Raw genomic sequence first — 23,425 nt, 5'->3', positions numbered from 1 at the left:
GTCTGCCGGCGCTCCGACGATCGTTTCCCCCAATCGACATTCTGTTCACTCTTGGGGCTGATTGGGAATCCGGATATTACTGCCCGTTGGTGCTCTCTGTTGTCATCGGTGCCTCTCTTGTTGCCTCCTGTTGGACTATCTGTGATTATGGCAGCTTCTTCATCTATAGACGTTATGGCGGATTGCCGTATGGGAGAGTGGATCATTGATAGTGGCGCTACTCACCACATGACCGGCGATCCTAAGGTCTTTCATGGGTATAAGCTTTCATCAGGAAAGGATCGTGTTTCCCTTGCCGATGGTTCATCTATCTCTGTGGCTGGAAAAGGGAGTCTCCCACTTTTGAACAAGTTCTTAGTCCACAATGCTCTACATGTTCCTCATATTCCCTTGAATCTCTTGTCGGTTAGCAAGATCACGAAGGAGTTAAATTGCGAACTTATATTTTCCGCTGATCGCTGTGTTATGCAGGACTTGGTGACAGGGAAGAGGATTGGGATTGGCCTAGCTTCTGACGGGCTCTATCGTTTACCTATGCGTGCTGCTCAGGCTCTCATGACGGCAGTCAGCCAAGCCACGAAGAATAGAGAGGACTCCCTTCAGTTGCTTCTACGATGGCATGAGCGCCTTGGACACTTGCCTTTTGGCCTTCTTAGACAGTTGTTTCCTGATATATGTTCCAGGTTAGATATGACTATGGTGTCTTGTGATGTCTGTCACCTGGCCAAACATGTTAGGGCTTCGTACCCATTGTCTAGCCATCGGTCTAATGCGGTATTTGCCATGATTCATTCTGATGTGTGGGGGCCTGCAGGGATTCCTTCTTGTCATGGTTTTCAATATTTTATCACCTTTATAGATGATTATTCTCGTAACACTATTGTCTACTTGCTAAAAGACCGTAGTGAAGTTCCTACTGTCATAGAGACTTTCATTGCCTATGTGGAAACTCAATATGGAGCATCTGTTAAGACATTTCGATCTGACAATGCTCGAGAGTATATGTGCCAGTCTGTTGATAGCTTCTTTCGAAAAAAGGGAATTGTTCATGAGACTTCCTGTAGTTATACCCCTCCTCAAAATGGACTTGCTGAACGAAAAAATCGTCAGTTATTGAATATGACTCGGGCTCTTCTTTTCAACGTCATGTTCCAAAAAAGTATTGGGGGGATGCTGTGTTGACCAGTGCGTATCTTATAAACCGGTTGCCTAGTCGCGTGTTGAATGGGAAGACGCCTCACTCTCTGTTACCGGGGACTCGTGAACCTTTCTCTCTTCCACTCAGAGTTTTTGGTTGTGTTTGCTTTATTCACAACCATAGTCCTCACATTAAAAAGCTTGATCCAAGATCTATTAAGGGCATTTTTTTAGGGTATTCTCCCACTCAAAAAGGGTACAAGTGTCGAGACCCTTCCACTGGTCGGGCCTATGTTACCAAAGATGTGACTTTCCTTGAACATGTTTCCTATTTTGGTGAGAATCCTCTTCAGGGGGAGTACTCTATGTCACGGGAAGAGTATTCTCCGAGTCAGGAAATTCAGTTTACAGATTTTTTGGACTACAGGCGTGACTCCGTTGGTCCATCTAGTGAGGTGCATGAACAAGAGAAAAATGGTCCATCTAGTGAGGTGCATGAACAGGAGAAAAATGGAGAGTGTTCCACTGAGGCAGAAGAGAAGTGCAATCGTTTATTTGGGCAAGTTTACTCTAGGCGAAGAGTTTGTACAGATGAGATGACAGGTGGTGAGAATTCTACTCCCAATCCAATTAGTCCTTCCCTGGATGACCCAAGTCGTGCGCAGAAGCAACCTGTTGAAGAAGAGATTCAGACTGTTGCTGCTAGTGAAGAGCTTCCCATCGCCCTGCGAAAGGGTGTCAGGTCATGTACTCAACATCCTATTGGTAACTTTGTTTCATATTCTAGACTGAGCAAGGACTACAAATGCTTTGTATCTTCTCTTTCTTTGACTATGATTCCCAGGAATGTTGCTGAGGCTCAGAGTGATCCTAAGTGGACCTATGCTATGCAAGAAGAGATGGAAGCCTTGCGAAGAAACATGACATGGGAAGTTGTAAAGATTCCTGAGGCGGCTCACTTGGTTGGATCTAAGTGGGTCTACACCATCAAGTACAAACCAGATGGGAGTGTTGAAAGATACAAAGCTCGTCTTGTGGCCAAGGGGTTTAGTCAGAAATATGGGATTGATTATTTGGAGACCTTTGCTCCTGTTGCGAAGATGAAGACGGTCAGAGTCATTATCTCTTTAGCTGTGATGAAGGAGTGGAAGATGTACCAACTTGATGTCAAGAACGCATTTCTCAATGGAGACCTTGAAGAGGAAGTATATATGTGTATGCCTCCAGGATATGAGGAACCTGGAAAATGTTGCAAGCTAAGGAAGGCTTTATATGGGCTCAAGCAATCTCCTCGAGCATGGTTTGAACGACTCAGACTTGTCATGAGACAATGTGGATACCATCAAGGGAATGGAGATCATACACTTTTTGTGAAGAGAAATAAGCAAAAGGTTACTATTCTGTTGGTATATGTTGATGATATGATTGTCACAGGTGATGATGAAGATGAAATAATGAAGTTAAAGAAACTGTTGGCGATCGAGTTTGATCTTAAGGACCTTGGTAAGTTGAAATACTTCCTTGGCATAGAAATTGCTAGGTCTGGGACTAGCCTTGTGCTAAATCAACGGAAGTACACTCTAGATTTGTTAAAGGAGACTGGGAAACTAGGGTGTAGACCAGCTTCTACTCCTCTAGATGCTGGCCATAAGCTAAGTCTGAGAGACGGGGAGCCACTCTGTGAAGAGGCAAAAAGAAGATATCAATGTCTTGTAGGGAAGTTAATTTACCTTACTCTCACTAGACCTGATATTACCTTTGCTGTGAATGTGATGAGCCAGTTCATGCATGCTCCCACGGATGCCCACTTGAAGGCTGTTGACAGGATCTTGTGCTACTTGAAGAGGAATCCTGGCAAAGGTCTCTTATATGTCAAGCAAGACACTCTTGGGATTGAAGGTTATTCAGATGCAGACTGGGCAGGCTGTATTGACACTAGGAGGTCCACCTCTGGCTATTGTATTTATTTGGGAGGGAATCTCATAGTGTGGAGAAGTAAAAGGCAAGATGTTTGTTCGCGTTCCAGTGCTGAAGCAGAATATAGAGCTGTTGCTATGGGAGTTTCTGAGCTTTTGTGGCTGAAAGTATTGTTGACTGATATTGGTATAAAAGTTGAAGAACCAATGAAGATGTATTGCGATAACAAGTCTGCAATTAACTTGGCCAACAACCCTGTGCTTCATGACAGAACAAAGCATGTTGAGATTGACCGACATTTCATTCGAGAGAGAATTGATGCTAAAGAACTTATACTTCCTTACATGAGATCTGAAGACCAAACGGCTGATGTTCTGACGAAGGCTTTATCTTCGACCTCATTTGAGAGAAATGTATCCAAGTTGGGCATGTTTGATATGTATGCCCAACTTGAGGGGGAGTGTTGAAGTATGTTAGATGGGTCTTGGGACCGGGTCCGGATCCGTATCCGATCCAACTTGTAGCCCTTGTTGGGCATTATTTAAGTTGTGTAACCCTAATCCTTATTGTGTGAATGAAAGACAAAGGAGAGAGAGAGTCTGGCGGCTAGTGGGCACCGGCTCCTCCTCATTCGTGGTTTTTTTCCTCTTGTTGAGGGTTTTTCCACGTTACATCGTGATCGTTGTTTCTCTTCCTCTTCTTGTTCGTGTTTCTACAAGGGTTAACGTAATAATAACTTTTTTGGTTTAGCCATACGGCTGCCTCTCTCTCTATCTCCCTCTCTCTCGCTCTCTCCACATCTCACGACAGACCTTCTTATTTCACCGCTGCAACATGGTATCAGAGCAGGCGTGAATCAGGCTGGCGACGTGAGAAACAAAAAAAAAAAATCTGTTGTCGACGTTTCTGAGGCGTGAATCAGGCTGGCGACGTGAGAAACAAAAAAAAAAAATCTGTTGTCGACGTTTCTGAGGCGTAAATCAGGCTGGCGACGTGAATCAGGCTGTCGACTTCTCCTCTTCAGGCTGTCGACTTCTCCTCTTCAGGCTATCTCTTCCACCGTCTCCTTCCCTTCTCCCTCTTCCGTCTCCTTCTCCTACTACACACGACACGACTGGGTTGAGCTGACTGTTTTCCAGCAGCTGACCCGTGTGGAGGAGTCTATTCACGCTATGAAATCTGCGTGAATAGACTCCAGCTATGGGTATCTACATATATTTTTTTTTTCGCAGCTGGGTGGGAGTCTGCGATAGTTTATGTTGAATGCTTTCGTTGCTATTCATGATTCGTAGAAAATAAAACTGTGGTACAGCAGCGTTAGATGCAAGTAGATACGTTGTTGGTTGCTAAAGCCATTGCAAGCAGTGTGGTTTTTTTTTGGCGTCGGATTTCTGGATTTTCTCCATCGTGGGGTTCTTGGACAGCAGTCTTCTACTTGTATTGCTGGTGCTTTTGGTCTTCTATTTGTATTGCTGAAACGTATTTATTGTGGGACTGTTGGACAGCAGTCTATCGTGTGGAATAGTGGTTTGCATCTAACGTTGCCGTGTGGTGATTGGACTTATGCTATTGTTGATCAGTTGCAGTCGCTATTGATTTATATATACATTTTTTCCGCTTGCTTGGTGGGTGATCATTTGTGGGCAGACTTGCAATGGCTGAAATTAATAAATCTGATTTTTCTAAAAGTGGAGGAAATCCATTTTCTTATGGTTCTACTGTAAAGTTAGATGGATCTAACTATGAGATTTGGTCTCGTGTGTTTATGATGTCTGTGATTGGACATCAGAAGGAGCATGTTATAGAAGAAAACGAACCTGTTGAAAATAGTGGAAAATATGGTTCATGGAAGGGAGATAATAATATTGTCATGTCATGGATAATAGTGTGCAACCTCAAATTGCATCAACTATTGCATACTACACCTCGGCCAAGCAAATGTGGGATTTCTTGAAACAAACTTACTCAAATGACAAGAATGTTAGCAAGATATTGCAGGTAGAGGAGGAACTACTTAATCTGCAACAGGGTAACCAAAGTCTTGCTCAGTACTTCGCTTCCCTTAAGTCCATCTCTGAACGACTTAAAGCATTACATCCTCCATGTCCAACATGCTATAAGACCCATGGTGAACAGTCTATGGTTGCGAAGTTCCTACAGGGTCTCTCCTCTGAATATGCAGTAGCAAAGGCTCAGATGTTGACTGGAGCAGAAATCCCTGACCTAGCTGAAGCCTACAATAGACTCAGTCGTCTTGTTGTGACCCTCTCTTCACCCTCTAGTGATATTCATGCCTCTGCCCTGGCAGCCTCAGGAGGTCGTGGACGTGGTTTATTTAGGGGAAGAGGCATGGGCCGTGGGTCAGGAGGAGGTCGGGGGAGATTTCAGTGCACCTATTGTGGGAAAATAGGTCATTTGGAAGACAGATGTTGGGATAAACATGGTCGTCCTACCGCAGCGCCACCCTTAGGAAGAAATGTTACATCGAAGCTGGGGACTAACTCTTTACAGTCTTCTATTGGATCGGCCCAAGCAGCGTCATCAGTGGTAGATGGGTCTTTATCTTCTTCTCAGCCTGAGACAGTGACTGTGAGTATCAATAAGTCAGAGTATGAGGACTTTCTAGCACACAGATCTACTCAGTCGTCGGCCTCCACAGTTATGAGTGACAGCGCTATGTCTGTTGACACTATCTCATATGATACAGGTACTACTTGGATTATTGATTCAGGGGCATCGAGGCACTTTTGTAGTAAACCTTCTATGTTTACTGTGCTACACTCATTACCTCAGATACGTCATGTGAGACTTGCAGATGGTAGATGGTCACCTATTATGGGTTATGGAGATATCAAGATTTCTCAGTCTATGACTATTCCAAATGTGTTATATGCTCCTAAGTTTCCCACAAATTTGTTATCTGTTGGACAATTGATTAATGATTTACATTGTCGTGTTACGTTTGACTCTGGTTTATGTTCATTTCAGGACTTGCAAACTGGGAAGACGATTGGTGGAGGCTATGAGAAAGGGGGCATCTACTTCCTGTCGGATCGCGTGGGTATTGCAGCATCATCGATCACATCGTTGTCCTCCTCTTTCCAGTGGCATCTCAGACTTGGTCATCCATCTGTCTCCAAGCTCCGTCATCTTCTTCCACATCTTTCATTACCAGAGTCGTTCCAGTGTGAAGCCTGTCAACTTGGCAAACACACTCGTAGTAGTTATTCATCGAGTCTTAGTCCGTCTAGTTGTGGACTATTTGATCTTCTTCATGTTGATGTGTGGGGTCCTAGCAGAGTTGCTAGTAGGTCAAGATTTTGTTATTTCCTTGTTATTGTAGATGATTATTCTCGAGTCACTTGGGTATTCCTTTTGAAGGAAAGGTCTGAAGTCGTATGTACTCTCAAAAACCTTATTATTGAAATAAAGACCCAGTTTGGTATTCTTGTTAAAAACATTCGCACTGATAATGCTCTTGAGTTCAAGGCATCTACCTTAATGAAGTTTTACTCAGATAATGGCATTTCTCCTCAGTTTACATGTCCCCATACCTCCCAACAAAATGGAATAGTTGAGCGAAAACATCGCCAAATTTTAAATGTGGCTCGTTCCCTTATGCTTCATACTAATCTACCTGCATATTTTTGGGGAGATGCTATTCTTACTGCTTGCTACTTGACCAATCGTTTACCCTCATCCTCCATTGATAACCAAGTCCCCATTAAACTTGTGCACCCACAAAGACCCTTGTTTCCAGTAGCTCCCAAAGTATTTGGTTGCACATGCTTTGTTCACATTCTTGGACCCACACGTGACAAATTGGGGGCCCAAGCCATTAAATGTATTTTCATTGGCTACTCCAGAAACCATAAAGGCTACAAATGCTTTGATCCCTTGACTCAAAAAGAGTATATCAGTGCGGATGTCACATTCTTTGAATCTCAACCTTATTATAGCCTCACTCTTATATCTACTGAGATGCCACGGTCACCAGACCCACTGCCTATTCCTCCTATTCCTTTGGAGTCGTTCCCTTTTGAATCTCCCTCTTCTGTTGTGTCCAAGTTTCGTGATCCTCCGCTGGTCTACACACGTCGACAAGACCCTTCTCATAATCCTTTGCCAACCGTTTCTCAGGAGGTAAGTACATCTGAAGTGCATAGCCCTACTCATTCTGATCCCTGTGAAGACTTACCTATTGCTCTTCGCAAAGGCAAGCGACAATGTACTTTACATCCTATATCTCATTTTGTGTCTACTGATGGTGTTGGTAAAAATATGCAACAGTTCATTCAAGCTCTAGCTGCTCATACAGTTCCTACGTGTCACCAACAGGCTTTATTAGACACCCAATGGAGACGGGCTATGCAAGATGAGATGGATGCCTTAGTGCAGAGAGGCACTTGGGAACTTGTTGATCCTCCTCCTCGTTGTGATATTGTTGGCTCAAAGTGGGTATTCACAGTGAAATATAATTCTGATGGTTCTATGGAACGATACAAAGCTCGGTTGGTTGCTAAGGGCTACACGCAGACCTACGGTGTGGATTTCTTTGAGACCTTCTCTCCAGTTGCTCGGTTGGGAACCATTCATCTTATCATTTTTGTGGCTGTCCACCATGACTGGCACATGTATCAACTGGATGTCAAAAACGCCTTTTTGTATGGTGATCTCGATGAGACTGTCTATATGCAACAACCACCAGGATTTGAACGACAGGGGGAGTGTGGCAAAGTGTGCAAGCTGAGGAAAGCTATTTATGGACTCAAACAGAGTCCTCGTGCGTGGTTTCACAAGTTTTCTGAGGTAGTCTCAAAGTGTGGCTTTGTGAGATCTCCTCTTGATCATTCTTTGTTTATCAAGAAGGCTTCCAGAGGTATAACCGTTCTCGTGGTTTATGTTGATGATATTATCCTGACAGGTGACTCTGATCAAGAAATTTCTGATGCAAAGTTGTTTCTTCAAAAACACTTTGTGACGAAAGATCTTGGTCCTCTACGATACTTCTTGGGAATAGAAGTTGCTCGCAATAGGGAGGGTGTTGTTCTCTCTCAACAGAAGCATGTTCTTGATTTATTGCAGGACACAGGGATGCTAGGAGCTAAACCGGCTAATTTACCTATGAATCCACGTATACATCTTCATGATGACCAAACAGAATTAGTGGATTCTCGATCTTACAGATCCCTTATTGGAAAACTACTCTATGTTACTGTGACAAGACCAGACATTAGTTTTGCAGTGGGAAAACTAAGTCAATTTATGGAAAAACCAAAGAAAGTTCATTGGGATGCTGCCTTGATGGTGGTTAAATATCTGAAATCGTCTCTTGGCAAAGGCCTTTTGTTCACGAAAGGCAAGACTCTGGAAGTGGAAGCCTATAGTGATGCTGACTATGCTGGCTCAGTAGAGGACAGAAAATCTACCACAGGATTTTGTGTATTTGTGGGAGGCAATCTTATATCGTGGAGAAGCAAAAAACAAGGTGTGGTGTCAAGATCTAGTGCAGAATCTGAATACAGAGCTATGGCTCAAACAGCAGCAGAAATGACTTGGGCTAGATCTATGCTATCCAGCCTAAGTGTGTCGATTCCACTTCCCATGAAGATGTATTGTGACAATCAAGCAGCCACACACATTGCAAACAATCCAGTTTTCCATGAAAGAACTAAACATATTGAAGTGGATTGCCATTACATTCGGGATCTCGTTCAAGCAGGAACCATTGCCACTATTCATGTTCCTTCAGAAGATCAAGCTGCAGATATCTTCACCAAAGCTCTTCCTATTGGTGATTTCTCTAGATGTTGTGACAAGCTGAGCATGTTTAATATGTATGCTCCAGCTTGAGGGGGAGTGTTGAATTAGAAAAGTTTTATGTTTTAGGAGGCTCTTCGTAATATTAAAGAGTTATAAGATCTCTTTAATATTTTCGTTGTTTCTCATTGATTTATTTTGTAAATCTCTTTTCTACCCTAATCTCTTTTATAAGGGAGATTAGGGTTAACGTAATAATAACTTTTTTGGTTTAGCCATACGGCTGCCTCTCTCTCTATCTCCCTCTCTCTCGCTCTCTCCACATCTCACGACAGACCTTCTTATTTCACCGCTGCAACAGATATTTAAGTCCCTTTTGTAATTTTTTTAAGTTTAGTGGGTTTTGGTTTTTAACCTTTTACTAATTCTTAGTTCCTTAACATAAGGATCAGTCCTAACAAAGTAGGCTGGTAGATTATTCTCTCTCTCTCTCGTTCCCTTCTCTCACCTTTTCTCTTCTTCTCCTCTATTCTTTACTTCTTTGGTTACAGTTAATCTTCACAAAGTCTAATCTTTACATGGAGCAAACAACCAGACCTAATACAAACAATCAACAATAAACGCCCTCCAGTATTCCGAGTGAGGGAGCATTCACATTCCTAATCTCATTCATGAGAATTAATGCCAAAATGTGATAAGACATGTGACCATTTTAACAACTGGGAAACCATCATCCTCTAATAAACTGCAGACATTAAATATGAAAGAAGAAGAATCAGTGGTTCTTACACTACACCATCAACAGTCAATGACGTCTCAGCAATATTTGTAGCCACAATAATCCGTCTACAATTTGGGGGTGCTGGGAGGAAAACTCTTACCTGTAAACTCCAAACAAACAATACTTGAAGAAATAAAAAATAAAATTAACTAAAGAATAAGAGCATTGCATTTTTACAAACAAAGAAACGAGCATAACCACAACAGTACTGTCAATCTAAAGCATCTTTTCCTGAGAGAGAAAGAGAGAGGGCGAGATCCCCAGGAACCATCTTTCAGGCCTCATTTAAAGCCCCTATGAAAAACATATAGTTTTGTATTGTTCTTGATTGTACTAAAATTGAACAATGAAATGTTTGATTTTAGCTTTTACAGAACCAGTCAAAACCCATGCTTGGGGTTGAGCAAATATGCAATAAAGACATATCTGATGGTTTAAAAATTAGATCAATCAAACAACCATATTTGTTCAAGAACCTAATATCGGGCAAGAAATGACCTAAGGAACACATTCCCACATGCATGCAATCACATGTGCACACACAAAAAAATCATCCATCCTAATGGGCAGGCCAAAATCAAACACTTCCACTATCTTCCGTGTTTTTTCCTTTTCCACATGGAAGCTATATATATTTGTTACATCGTGATTGTTATTTTGCACTTGTTAGTTGAGAACTAAATCTTCATTACCATGTCATTATCTTGCCTTAATTTCAGTTTTAAATCAATAGGTTCATCAGGCCAAAATGGGTATAAGGGAACTTGAAGTTTCAACATATGGAGTCAAGTACATTATTAGTGAATATGTCTGTGAGTCTAGCACAGGCTACTACTTATTATAATGACCTAGATAACTGCTAACTATTTAGTAAAAGAACATACAAATAACTTGAAATAGAACTATGCATATGTTCGAACAGTAAAGAGGTAGCACTAAAGGATCGACAACCTACCCCTGAACTAAGAAAAAACTACTTTCGAGGACCTAACATTAAGGCCTGCCTCTTCTGCCACACTTTTGAAATATAGCTATATGATACTTAAACAAGCACAATGGATCAGATCATTCAGGAACCAATCATAGGACCTGGCTCAAGCTTAACTTGTTCATATGAAGCAAGCAAACTAAAGCTTTTACCAATGTGCACATAAATTATAGTAAGTTAATAACTATGTTAAAATCAAAGTAGTTTTAAGCCAAATAAAGCACTGGCGCAAAATATTTGCCTCCTAAACCTCAAAGTGTGCCAGTCACATTCTTTCTTGATTGGAACCCTGCCAAGAAGATGTTCTGGTATTCCACTTAAGTTTGAAGATTGTACACGTAAACAGATATGCTCGCTTTGGTGTAAGTTGAATTTACATGTTCAAAATTTCAAACAATTGTGATAGCAATTACATGCTGCATTTTCTACACAAATGTGGAGATGAGGGAACGGCTAAGTGATTGAAATCCAAGTCAAACATCAGCCAGTCAAGACTCAAGGCCCTAAGAAGCCCAGTCAAGACCAGCCGGTCCAAGTCAGTTGACTAAAATGACATGAATGAGGAAGTATAAGGACATATTTAAAGCGCCAAAAGTAATAAGATGCATATAATATATACATAATACATGTATAGTTGAATATACGTACAGAAAGTTACAAAACAGTAATATCAACAACAACTAGTCATCCACGGGCCCTGGCGATTTGGAGGCTGGAAGCTAGTGGATTGCTAGCAACTAGTCAGACCAAAATAGGATAACAGAAGGAACACAGAAAATGTTCCGGACTTGCCTGCATTTCTGGAGGCAAAGAACCATGAAGCGGAAGAATAATGGCATCCATACATGAACCCTCCTCCATAGTTGTAACTCTTTCCTCCAGTTTCTTAACAGCTTTGTCTATATCATCCTTGGAATTGGACAAAATATTAGCATAAAATAGTGAAAGTGTGAAAACAAGAACTGAGATATTAATCAACTTTGAAACCATAACCTCACTTTCTACAACAAATGTCTCACCTGGCCTGTCATAAATAATAGAACGTCTCCTGGTGGCTCCCGAATATGTATATCTGTGAAAGACAGAAAACTAAGATGAAAGCCAGACATGCTTAAAATTCTAATAGCACATTAAAAGACAGGCATCCCAAAGGAAGAGGATACAATAACCAATCGTTCAGAGTAAATTCTGAGACTTTTAATGAGCCAGAACACTAAAACGAAAAGCATAAACATATACACAAACAAAAATGTTCGTTTGGAAATGCCAGATATGCCTCCTCCAGATATTTTGTCAAGAAAAAGTTACTTTCTGGCTTCTTGATAAATTTTATGAGTTTGAACACCCAAAGGGGTTGCTTAGCTGCTACCTTAGCAGTCAAGATTGATTCCCATGGACATTTCTCCCCGTGCAAACCAAAGTTATAGGTGCACAATCTACAACCATTAGAAGGATGACTAGCAGGTTTTATCACTGCTCTCAAGAGGGTTCAGGTCCAAGTATGATAGAGAAGAGAACATTATCACAAGAAACGTGTATGGGTATTATACGGCGAGGAATTTCTCGAGTATAGTACAGCAAAGTTGTATATCTCGGAAAAATTTCGACAAATTTTTAAAAAATTTAAAACATTTAATAAATCCTGAAAATTATAAAAAAATAAAAATTAATAAAAATATGAAAAATACGGGGAAACGCGTATTATACACATATTATATGCATTTTTTTTGCGTTTTTTATTTTTTGGCATTTTTTCTAAAAACGCATTTTTGTCACGTTTTATACGGCTGACTTGTTTTCTACGTTTTATACGCACTTTTTCGAATAGAACGAGTTTTCTGTGTCAATGGAAGAGAAGACCATCTTAGCCTTTTGGACCTCCTAACAGTTGGAAGGGTGGTAATTGCAATATTGCATAATAATAAACTACCTGCCTCTAAGCAAAACGCTATTTACAATTTACAAATCCAAGAAAAAAGAATAAAATATAATACAGATAATAGAAATAATACATACATAATGTATGTACAGATGTTATGCATAATGCATATACATACATGAAAATAATGTTCCCTTTCTTTTTCTTTTCTTCCCTTGACTCTTTCTTCCTTGTTCCCTTTCCTCCTTTCATCCTTTTGTTTCCCCTTTCTTCCTTTCATTGTCCATCCATTCTTCCTTCCTTCCTTCCTTCCTTTCTTTCTTCCTTTCATCGTCCTTTCCTTTTTCATTATATTGTTTCTTTCTCTATTTTCTTTCTTCGTTTCTACCACTTTTTCCTTGTTTTTTCTTCGTTTCTTCTTCTACTGTAAAGAAATTAATTTTTAGAAATAACATAATGCAAGGTTTACCTTGTTGGCAATATTATAAAAATACAACGATAACTTTCCGCTAATACTCTCCTTATTGCCGAAAGAATCAAGACATTTTTAAATTATCCCAGATATTTTTTACTGAAATGGGTCTCTATACAACACTTTTGAATTCAAACGCCCAGAAATATGAAGGAGTCGTATAGCCCAAATTACTATTTGATCAGGTTTAAACAGACAGTTACAAAAGCAAAACTGGCAGCTCAAGAACCTAACTGCCACTTACTTTTCTACAACCTACTTTATAGGTGTTTATTTGCTATTTTAGTTGGTCTTCTGTTCCATATGCTATGAATGCTACGTATCAAACAAAATAAGTTTCCTAAGAAGTATGAACACACACTTCTGAGATTCTCATTTCCTATGTAGTACCCAACCAGCCTTCTAAGGGAAACTCCTTGGGGTCATGGCTGAGATTCTCTTGACATTCTTCCTTTTTCTGACTGCCTTAACCTATCCTCCCCTAGTTCCTCTTTCTTTTCCTTTTTCTGTTCCACAGTTACCCTGTTTTCTACCTTTCATTTTTACTTTCTTGGCCAGCCTTATCACCACGCTTTTCCTGCCAACCCTTTTCCTCATGACATGTTGGAAGCACTACTGTTGTTCGTCTAGCCTCTACCATACCTTCTGAGCTTGCTGCCAACATGGTTATTGTTCCCTGCCTTGACTTGTAGAACTGTCTCTGCCATAGATGACTTAACCCCTACTGGTTTTCCATAGGGAGTCTAATGCATCTCTTCATCCTTTAAGCTTGTGTTTTTGTGAAGGCCGGAGTAGAGATTCTCAGTTATCCTGAATGGATGAGGCTGCTTAGCTTGCATTGTGTACAGCCAATGTTGTAGAATGCAAACCACAGTTAGATATGTAATGTACCATATCACAAATTAATTTTTTAAATAAGAAAAGATCATAAAAAATAAAAAAACATCAAACACACAAACAGTAATAATTAATATATATATATATATATAAATATATATTCTCTTCGTGATATATATTCTCTTCGTGAAAAGCATGAATTGATATAAAAATAACAAAAATTAATGAGCATATGCTACCTAGAACTTGCACATTGTCATTAGAAATCACTAAACCTTAAATTTGACCATTATTCCTCCAAACTAAATGGGCATCAAATAAAGTGTTATTAGGTGTGGCTTATTATTTGGAGAATCTTGAAAGTTGAAATAACTTAATAGTCACGAAACTTGAAATTTTAAATTTTTGGAGAATAAAGATGGGCTGTTATACAAAAAACCAGAAAGCTCTAATTTTGCTGCATGAAATCAGTCCTTTTTTTGTTAAATGCATAAGAATATTCTTCATGACAAACTTAATATGTATTCTTGATGAAATTATGCAATTTTAAGTTCCAAAAAGGAAAACTTCGCGCTTTTGTAATTCAAAGGTGTAATGTAAACACACCCCATATTATATTAATATAAGAAACAGGTGTGTATTAATAAGTTACACTTGATAGTTGATACAGTTTCAGAGGTATAAGTATTGGTTTCCATAGTTATGATACATAAGATGATGCATCTTATGATACCCTACATCACATATATATCACTGCTTCCAGCAACACCATTAAGAAAATAATAACTATGCACAAAACATTTTGTGTGCTCTCATATAAATAATACAAGTGGAGAAGCTGTGTCATAAAGGGCAAACTCTTGATGACTCTCAAAGGGAAGCCACCAAGAGAAATGAATGTCATAAAGAAGCAAATCGTTGTTAGCAAATGACACCAGTATGCTGCAGCAGAAAGTTGAAATGCAACGCTCGCTAGAGGAAAAACAAAAGACATTCCTTTCCACTCACTAGATGAATAACAGAAGATATCTTCCTTACCAAGTGCTGTGTGTATAGAAGCTTCAAGATAGCTGGCAGGGGTCCCTTTGCTGTAAAGTATTTCCACGGGAAACAGCTTTCCAGGAATAGTCAACACAGGACAACCTGAGAAAAACTTTGATACCTTGGCACCATCCAGAGTTGCAGAGGTTATAAGAACTTTCAAATTTGAGGGACGAACCTTAATCAAGCGCTTCATCAGGCCCAATAATATGTCACTACAAATAAAAGTACAATGGACCACTTTAGTGTTAGAGAAAAGCAAGCATGAAGGAAGCCACAACAACACACACAGCTCATACACACATATACAAGATAGCAATATAGATATATGTTGACAGGTTTGGTTGTTTCGGGTCTGGGTTTGGACCCGATCCGCTTTGTTATGTAGATGGGTTCTATTTATACCCTTTGTAATCCCTCTTTCATTGACGAATGAAATTCTAAGAGAGAGAATGTCTGGCTGCTAGTGGGCACCAAGCCTCCTCACCCGTGGTTTTTACCCTCTAGTTGAGGGGATTTCCACGTTATGTCCATTGTTCTTCTCGGTTTTACTATTCCTACATGGTATCAGAGCCGACTGGTTCTGAATTTACTGTTCAGTTTGGACCGAAAATCCTTGGACCGTGTTTGGGTGAAGGATCCCTTGTTGTCTGCTTTCTGCTGCCGCCGTGAAGTTCCGGCGGCCACCCACTGCCTGCATCGGCCGACGTCACCCTCGCCTGACGCTCCTTCTGTCGTTGTTGTGATCTTCTCTCGAGCGAGCATCGCCCACTGTCACCCGACGCTCTCCCAGACGAAGCCATCCATCTGCCGACGGAGTCCACTATTGTCTTCCCTCGAGCGAGCATCACCCAGAGTCGCCCTGCTTCAGACCACCGCCTACCAGTGTCAGCTGGTCGCCTCCCTCTTCTGCCATCGCCTGAGCTCCATTCCTTCATTCGAACAAGTGTCCCATTACTCTGTCGCTTCCCTCTGCTCCGCTGTACTCCCTGCTCTGTAGTGCTTCCTCCTGCTGCTCGGCTTCCAATCACCGTCCACCACTTGTATTGCCAACGCCTGAGAACACTGTCCAGTCTTCAGCGGTGCTTGCTCTGCTATGTCTCTCTACTTCTCTCTGTTGTCTCACGGTTCAACTGTGGTGTCGCCTCCCTATCCTTGTTTCAGTGAAATCCCCTGTCGCTTGAGGGTCGTCCGACTCCGCTGCATCTTCTACTGTTGTTCCTTCGTCTCTGCCAGACCCCAGGCTTGTTGTCGTCGCTGCTCACTGTTGTTGCTGCTCTCTACTGTGGAGCAAGGTCTTCTGCGTCGCCTGGTCCAGTGGTGTCGCCTGAGTCTGCTGCAGTGTGATAGGCCTCTCTGCCTGGCCTGTGCTGCTGCAGTTTGGAAGGCGTTTGCTCCATTGCGCAGTATTGTCGCTACCTCTTTTCAGCTACTGTTGCGCCTGTTTTGCTGCCTCCTTTTTTGCTACGTTGGTGAACCTTCTGTGATGGCGGATTCTAATGTGCGAGAGTGGATTGTTGACAGTGGTGCTACCCACCACATGACTGGCGATCCTAAGGTCTTTCATGGGTATAAGCTTTCGTCAGGAAAGGAACGTGTGTCTCTTGCCGATGGTTCCTCTATTTCTGTGGCTGGAAAAGGGAGTTTCTCACTTTTGAACAAGTTATTAGTTCACAATGCTCTACATGTTCCTCATCTTCCCTTGAACCTCTTGTTAGTCAGCAAGATTACGAAAGAGTTGAATTGCGAACTTATTTTTTTTGCTGATCATTGTGTTCTGCAGGACTTGGTGACAGGGAAGCGGATTGAGATTGGTTTGGTTTTTGAGGGGCTATATCAGTTACCTATGCATGCCGCTACAGCTCTCATGATGGCCGCCAGCAAAACAAAGAAAAATAGAGAGGACTCCCTTCAATTGATTATGCGTTGGCATGAGTGCCTTGGACACCTTCCTTTTGGAATTCTTAGACAGTTGTTTCCTGATTTATGTTCCAGGTTAGATATGACTATGGTGTCTTGTGATGTCTGTCACCTAGCTAAACATGTTAGAGCTTCGTACCCTATTTCTATCCATCATTCTAATGAGGTGTTTGCCTTGATTCATTCTGATGTGTGCGGGCCTTCGGGAATTCCTTCTTGTCATGGCTTTCAGTATTTTATCACCTTTATAGATTATTGTTCTCTTAACACTTTTGTTTACTTGCTGAAAGACCGTAATGAAGTACCTAATGTCATAGAGACTTTCATTGCTTATGTGGAAACTCAATATGGAGAATCTGTTAAGACCTTTCGGTCTGACAATGCTCGTGAATATACGTGTCAGTCTGTTGATAGCCTCTTTCGAAAAAAAGGAATTGTTCATGAGACTTCATGTAGTTATACTCCTCAAAATAGAGTTGAGGAACGAAAGAATCGCCAGTTACTGAATGTGACTCGGGCTCTTCTCTTTCAACGTCATGTTCCAAAAAAGTATTGGGGGGATGTTGTATTGACCAGTGCGTATCTAATCAACCGTATGCCTAGTCGTGTGTTGAATGGGCAGATGCCTCATTCTATGTTACCGAGGAGTCGTGAACCTTTCTCTCTTCCACCTAGAGTTTTTGGTTGCGTCTGTTTTATTCACAATCACAGTCCTAATATTAAAAAGCTTGATCCAAGGTCGATTAAGGGCATATTTCTAGGTTATTCTCCCACTCAAAAAGGATACAAGTGTCGAGACCCTACTACTGGTCGTGCCTATCTTACTAAAGATGTCACCTTCCTGGAACATGCTTCCTATTTTGGTGAGAATTCTCTTCAGGGGGAGAGGTCTACAATGAGAAAAGAGTATTCTCCCAATCAAGAAATTCAGTTTACAGATTTTTTTGATTACAAGAAGGAAGAGACTCAGGTTACAAACCCTCTAGAGCACAATAAAGTTGATGACTGTTCGACTGTGAATGAGGAGGAACAAGACCGTTTGTTTGGGCAGGTTTACTCTAGGCGAAGGTTGCCTGCCGCAGGACCCACTAGTGGAGTTGACGAAGTGATGCCCTCTAGTGACAAAGATCTTATTCCCAATCCTAATCCCACTCCTTCCCTGGATGACCCAAGTCGCGCTCAAAAGATGTCAGTTGAAGGTACTCAGGCAGAGGCTGAAAGTGAAGAATTATCCATTGCTCTCAGAAAGGTGTCAGGTCATGTACTCAACACCCTATTGGTAACTTCATGTCATATTCTAGACCGAGCAAGGAATATAATTGTTTTGTTTCATCTCTTTCTTTGGTTGTGATTCCCAAGACTGTTGCTGAGGCTCGGAGTGATCCCAAGTGAACTTTTGCTATGCAAGAAGAAATGGAAGCCTTGAACAAAAACATGACATAGGAGGTGGTAAAGATTCCTGAAGCGGCTCATCTGGTGAGATCAAAGTGGGTTTACACCATTAAATATAAGCCAGATGGGAGTGTAGACAGATATAAAACTCGTCTTGTTGCCAAGGGGTTCAGTCAGAAATATGGAATTGACTACTTGAAGACCTTTGCTCCAGTTACGAAAATAAAGACAGTCAGAATCATTATCTCCTTAGCAAGTGATAAAAGAGTGGAAAATGTACCAACTTGATGTCAATAATGTTTTTCTCAATAGAGACCTTGAAGAGGAGGTGTATATGTGTATGCCTCCAAGATATGAGGAACCTGGAAAATGTTGCAAGCTAAGGAAAGCTTTGTATGGGCTTAAGCAATCCCCTCGAGCTTGGTTTGAACGACTTAGACTTGTAATGAGACAATATGAATATTGTCAAGGAAATGGAGATCATACACTCTTTGTGAAGAGGAATGAGCAAAAAGTTACTCTTTTGTTGGTATATGTAGATGATATGATTGTCACAGGTGATGATGAAAATGAAATCACTAAGTTAAAAAAACTATTGGCGATCGAGTTCGATGTCAAGGACCTTGGTAAGCTAAAATACTTCCTTGGCATAGAAATTTCTAGGTCTGGTACTAGTCTTGTGCTAAATCAATGAAAATACATTCTAGATTTGTTAAAGGAAACCGGAAAACTGGGGTGTAGACCTGCTTCTACTCCTCTTGATGTTGGGCACAAGCTGAGTCTTAGAGATGGGGAGTCTCTCTGTGAAGAGGCCAAGGGAAGATATCAACGTCTAGTTGAGAAGTTGATTTATCTTACTCTCACTAGACCCGATATTACCTTCGTTGTGAATGTGATGAGTCAATTCATGCATGCTCCTACAGACGCACACTGGAAGGTTGTCGACAGGATCTTGTGCTATTTGAAGAGGAATCCTGGCAAGGGTCTCCTATATGTTAAGCAAGACTGAGCAGGTTGTATTGACACTAGGAGGTCCACTTCGAGCTACTGTATCTATTTAGGAGAGAATCTCGTAGCATGGAAGAGTAAGAGACAAGACGTCTGCTCTCGTTCCAGTGCTGAAGCAGAATACAGAGCAATTTCTATGGGTGTTTCTGAGCTACTGTGGTTGAAAATATTGTTGACCGATATTGGTGTAAAGATTGAAGGACCAATGAAGATGTATTGCGATAACAAGTCAGCAATCAATTTGGCCAATAACCTTGTGTTACATGACAGAACAAAGCATGTTGAGATTGACCGTCATTTCATTCGAGAGAGAATTGATGCTAAAGAACTTGTTCTTCCTTACATGAAATCTGAAGATCAAACAGCTGATGTTCTAACCAAAGCCTTGTCTTCGACTTCATTTGAGAGAAATGTATCCAAGTTGGGCATGTTTGATCTATATGCCCAACTTGAGGGGGAATGTTGACGGGTTTGGTTGTTTAGGGTCTGGGTTTGGACCCGATCCGCTTTGTTATGTTGTTGGGTTCTATTTATACCCTTTGTAATCCCTCTTTTCATTGATGAATGAAATTTTAAGAGAGAGAGTATTTGGTTGCTAGTGGGCACCAGTCCTCCTCACCCATGGTTTTCACCCTCTAGTTGAGGGGTTTTCCACGTTACGTTTGTTGTTCTTCTCGGTTTTACTGTTCCTACAATATACAACACTTACATACAGTCAAGAACAATGATCGTACAGAAACATGCACACACACTCTCAGACATGTAAGCATGAAATGTATGAATGCATGTGTCATCAGATCTGTAGAAACACGAACAAGAAGAGGAAGAGAAACAACGATCACGATGTAACGTGGAAAAACCCTCAACAAGAGGAAAAAAACCACGAATGAGGAGGAGCCGGTGCCCACTAGCCGCCAGACTCTCTCTCTCCTTTGTCTTTCATTCACACAATAAGGATTAGGGTTACACAACTTAAATAATGCCCAACAAGGGCTACAAGTTGGATCGGATACGGATCCGGACCCGGTCCCAAGACCCATCTAACATACTTCAACACTCCCCCTCAAGTTGGGCATACATATCAAACATGCCCAACTTGGATACATTTCTCTCAAATGAGGTCGAAGATAAAGCCTTCGTCAGAACATCAGCCGTTTGGTCTTCAGATCTCATGTAAGGAAGTATAAGTTCTTTAGCATCAATTCTCTCTCGAATGAAATGTCGGTCAATCTCAACATGCTTTGTTCTGTCATGAAGCACAGGGTTGTTGGCCAAGTTAATTGCAGACTTGTTATCGCAATACATCTTCATTGGTTCTTCAACTTTTATACCAATATCAGTCAACAATACTTTCAGCCACAAAAGCTCAGAAACTCCCATAGCAACAGCTCTATATTCTGCTTCAGCACTGGAACGCGAACAAACATCTTGCCTTTTACTTCTCCACACTATGAGATTCCCTCCCAAATAAATACAATAGCCAGAGGTGGACCTCCTAGTGTCAATACAGCCTGCCCGGTCTGCATCTGAATAACCTTCAATCCCAAGAGTGTCTTGCTTGACATATAAGAGACCTTTGCCAGGATTCCTCTTCAAGTAGCACAAGATCCTGTCAACAGCCTTCAAGTGGGCATCCGTGGGAGCATGCATGAACTGGCTCATCACATTCACAGCAAAGGTAATATCAGGTCTAGTGAGAGTAAGGTAAATTAACTTCCCTACAAGACATTGATATCTTCTTTTTGCCTCTTCACAGAGTGGCTCCCCGTCTCTCAGACTTAGCTTATGGCCAGCATCTAGAGGAGTAGAAGCTGGTCTACACCCTAGTTTCCCAGTCTCCTTTAACAAATCTAGAGTGTACTTCCGTTGATTTAGCACAAGGCTAGTCCCAGACCTAGCAATTTCTATGCCAAGGAAGTATTTCAACTTACCAAGGTCCTTAAGATCAAACTCGATCGCCAACAGTTTCTTTAACTTCATTATTTCATCTTCATCATCACCTGTGACAATCATATCATCAACATATACCAACAGAATAGTAACCTTTTGCTTATTTCTCTTCACAAAAAGTGTATGATCTCCATTCCCTTGATGGTATCCACATTGTCTCATGACAAGTCTGAGTCGTTCAAACCATGCTCGAGGAGATTGCTTGAGCCCATATAAAGCCTTCCTTAGCTTGCAACATTTTCCAGGTTCCTCATATCCTGGAGGCATACACATATATACTTCCTCTTCAAGGTCTCCATTGAGAAATGCGTTCTTGACATCAAGTTGGTACATCTTCCACTCCTTCATCACAGCTAAAGAGATAATGACTCTGACCGTCTTCATCTTCGCAACAGGAGCAAAGGTCTCCAAATAATCAATCCCATATTTCTGACTAAACCCCTTGGCCACAAGACGAGCTTTGTATCTTTCAACACTCCCATCTGGTTTGTACTTGATGGTGTAGACCCACTTAGATCCAACCAAGTGAGCCGCCTCAGGAATCTTTACAACTTCCCATGTCATGTTTCTTCGCAAGGCTTCCATCTCTTCTTGCATAGCATAGGTCCACTTAGGATCACTCTGAGCCTCAGCAACATTCCTGGGAATCATAGTCAAAGAAAGAGAAGATACAAAGCATTTGTAGTCCTTGCTCAGTCTAGAATATGAAACAAAGTTACCAATAGGATGTTGAGTACATGACCTGACACCCTTTCGCAGGGCGATGGGAAGCTCTTCACTAGCAGCAACAGTCTGAATCTCTTCTTCAACAGGTTGCTTCTGCGCACGACTTGGGTCATCCAGGGAAGGACTAATTGGATTGGGAGTAGAATTCTCACCACCTGTCATCTCATCTGTACAAACTCTTCGCCTAGAGTAAACTTGCCCAAATAAACGATTGCACTTCTCTTCTGCCTCAGTGGAACACTCTCCATTTTTCTCCTGTTCATGCACCTCACTAGATGGACCATTTTTCTCTTGTTCATGCACCTCACTAGATGGACCAACGGAGTCACGCCTGTAGTCCAAAAAATCTGTAAACTGAATTTCCTGACTCGGAGAATACTCTTCCCGTGACATAGAGTACTCCCCCTGAAGAGGATTCTCACCAAAATAGGAAACATGTTCAAGGAAAGTCACATCTTTGGTAACATAGGCCCGACCAGTGGAAGGGTCTCGACACTTGTACCCTTTTTGAGTGGGAGAATACCCTAAAAAAATGCCCTTAATAGATCTTGGATCAAGCTTTTTAATGTGAGGACTATGGTTGTGAATAAAGCAAACACAACCAAAAACTCTGAGTGGAAGAGAGAAAGGTTCACGAGTCCCCGGTAACAGAGAGTGAGGCGTCTTCCCATTCAACACGCGACTAGGCAACCGGTTTATAAGATACGCACTGGTCAACACAGCATCCCCCCAATACTTTTTTGGAACATGACGTTGAAAAAGAAGAGCCCGAGTCATATTCAATAACTGACGATTTTTTCGTTCAGCAAGTCCATTTTGAGGAGGGGTATAACTACAGGAAGTCTCATGAACAATTCCCTTTTTTCGAAAGAAGCTATCAACAGACTGGCACATATACTCTCGAGCATTGTCAGATCGAAATGTCTTAACAGATGCTCCATATTGAGTTTCCACATAGGCAATGAAAGTCTCTATGACAGTAGGAACTTCACTACGGTCTTTTAGCAAGTAGACAATAGTGTTACGAGAATAATCATCTATAAAGGTGATAAAATATTGAAAACCATGACAAGAAGGAATCCCTGCAGGCCCCCACACATCAGAATGAATCATGGCAAATACCGCATTAGACCGATGGCTAGACAATGGGTACGAAGCCCTAACATGTTTGGCCAGGTGACAGACATCACAAGACACCATAGTCATATCTAACCTGGAACATATATCAGGAAACAACTGTCTAAGAAGGCCAAAAGGCAAGTGTCCAAGGCGCTCATGCCATCGTAGAAGCAACTGAAGGGAGTCCTCTCTATTCTTCGTGGCTTGGCTGACTGCCGTCATGAGAGCCTGAGCAGCACGCATAGGTAAACGATAGAGCCCGTCAGAAGCTAGGCCAATCCCAATCCTCTTCCCTGTCACCAAGTCCTGCATAACACAGCGATCAGCGGAAAATATAAGTTCGCAATTTAACTCCTTCGTGATCTTGCTAACCGACAAGAGATTCAAGGGAATATGAGGAACATGTAGAGCATTGTGGACTAAGAACTTGTTCAAAAGTGGGAGACTCCCTTTTCCAGCCACAGAGATAGATGAACCATCGGCAAGGGAAACACGATC

General features: G+C 41.5%; 1 protein-coding gene across 7 annotated transcripts in view; it reads right to left on the bottom strand.

Annotated features, from left to right (window-relative positions):
• Nucleotides 1–23,425, bottom strand: part of LOC116251057 (probable pre-mRNA-splicing factor ATP-dependent RNA helicase DEAH4) — a 54,264-nt gene that overhangs the window by 25,227 nt on the left and 5,612 nt on the right. For 6 of the 7 annotated variants that reach the window (XR_004171571.2, XR_004171570.2, XR_004171573.2 and 3 more), the window contains 4 exons: nt 14,810–15,027; nt 11,603–11,655; nt 11,376–11,492; nt 9,604–9,695 (listed from right to left, as the gene is read on the bottom strand). Coding sequence is in view for 1 of the 7 variants with exons in the window: in XM_031625119.2 (XP_031480979.1) it covers nt 9,604–9,695; nt 11,376–11,492; nt 11,603–11,655; nt 14,810–15,027 (480 nt within the window). In the remaining 6 variants the exon portion in view is untranslated. The remainder of the gene's footprint in view (nt 1–9,603; nt 9,696–11,375; nt 11,493–11,602; nt 11,656–14,809; nt 15,028–23,425) is intronic. The other variant, XR_004171574.2, reaches the window with a different exon arrangement.

This window comes from Nymphaea colorata, chromosome 3 (assembly GCF_008831285.2).
Source record: "Nymphaea colorata isolate Beijing-Zhang1983 chromosome 3, ASM883128v2, whole genome shotgun sequence".
Taxonomy (NCBI): Eukaryota; Viridiplantae; Streptophyta; class Magnoliopsida; order Nymphaeales; family Nymphaeaceae; genus Nymphaea; species Nymphaea colorata.
Note: the sequence above shows the minus strand (reverse complement) of the source record. Positions and strands in the feature narration are given on the sequence as shown.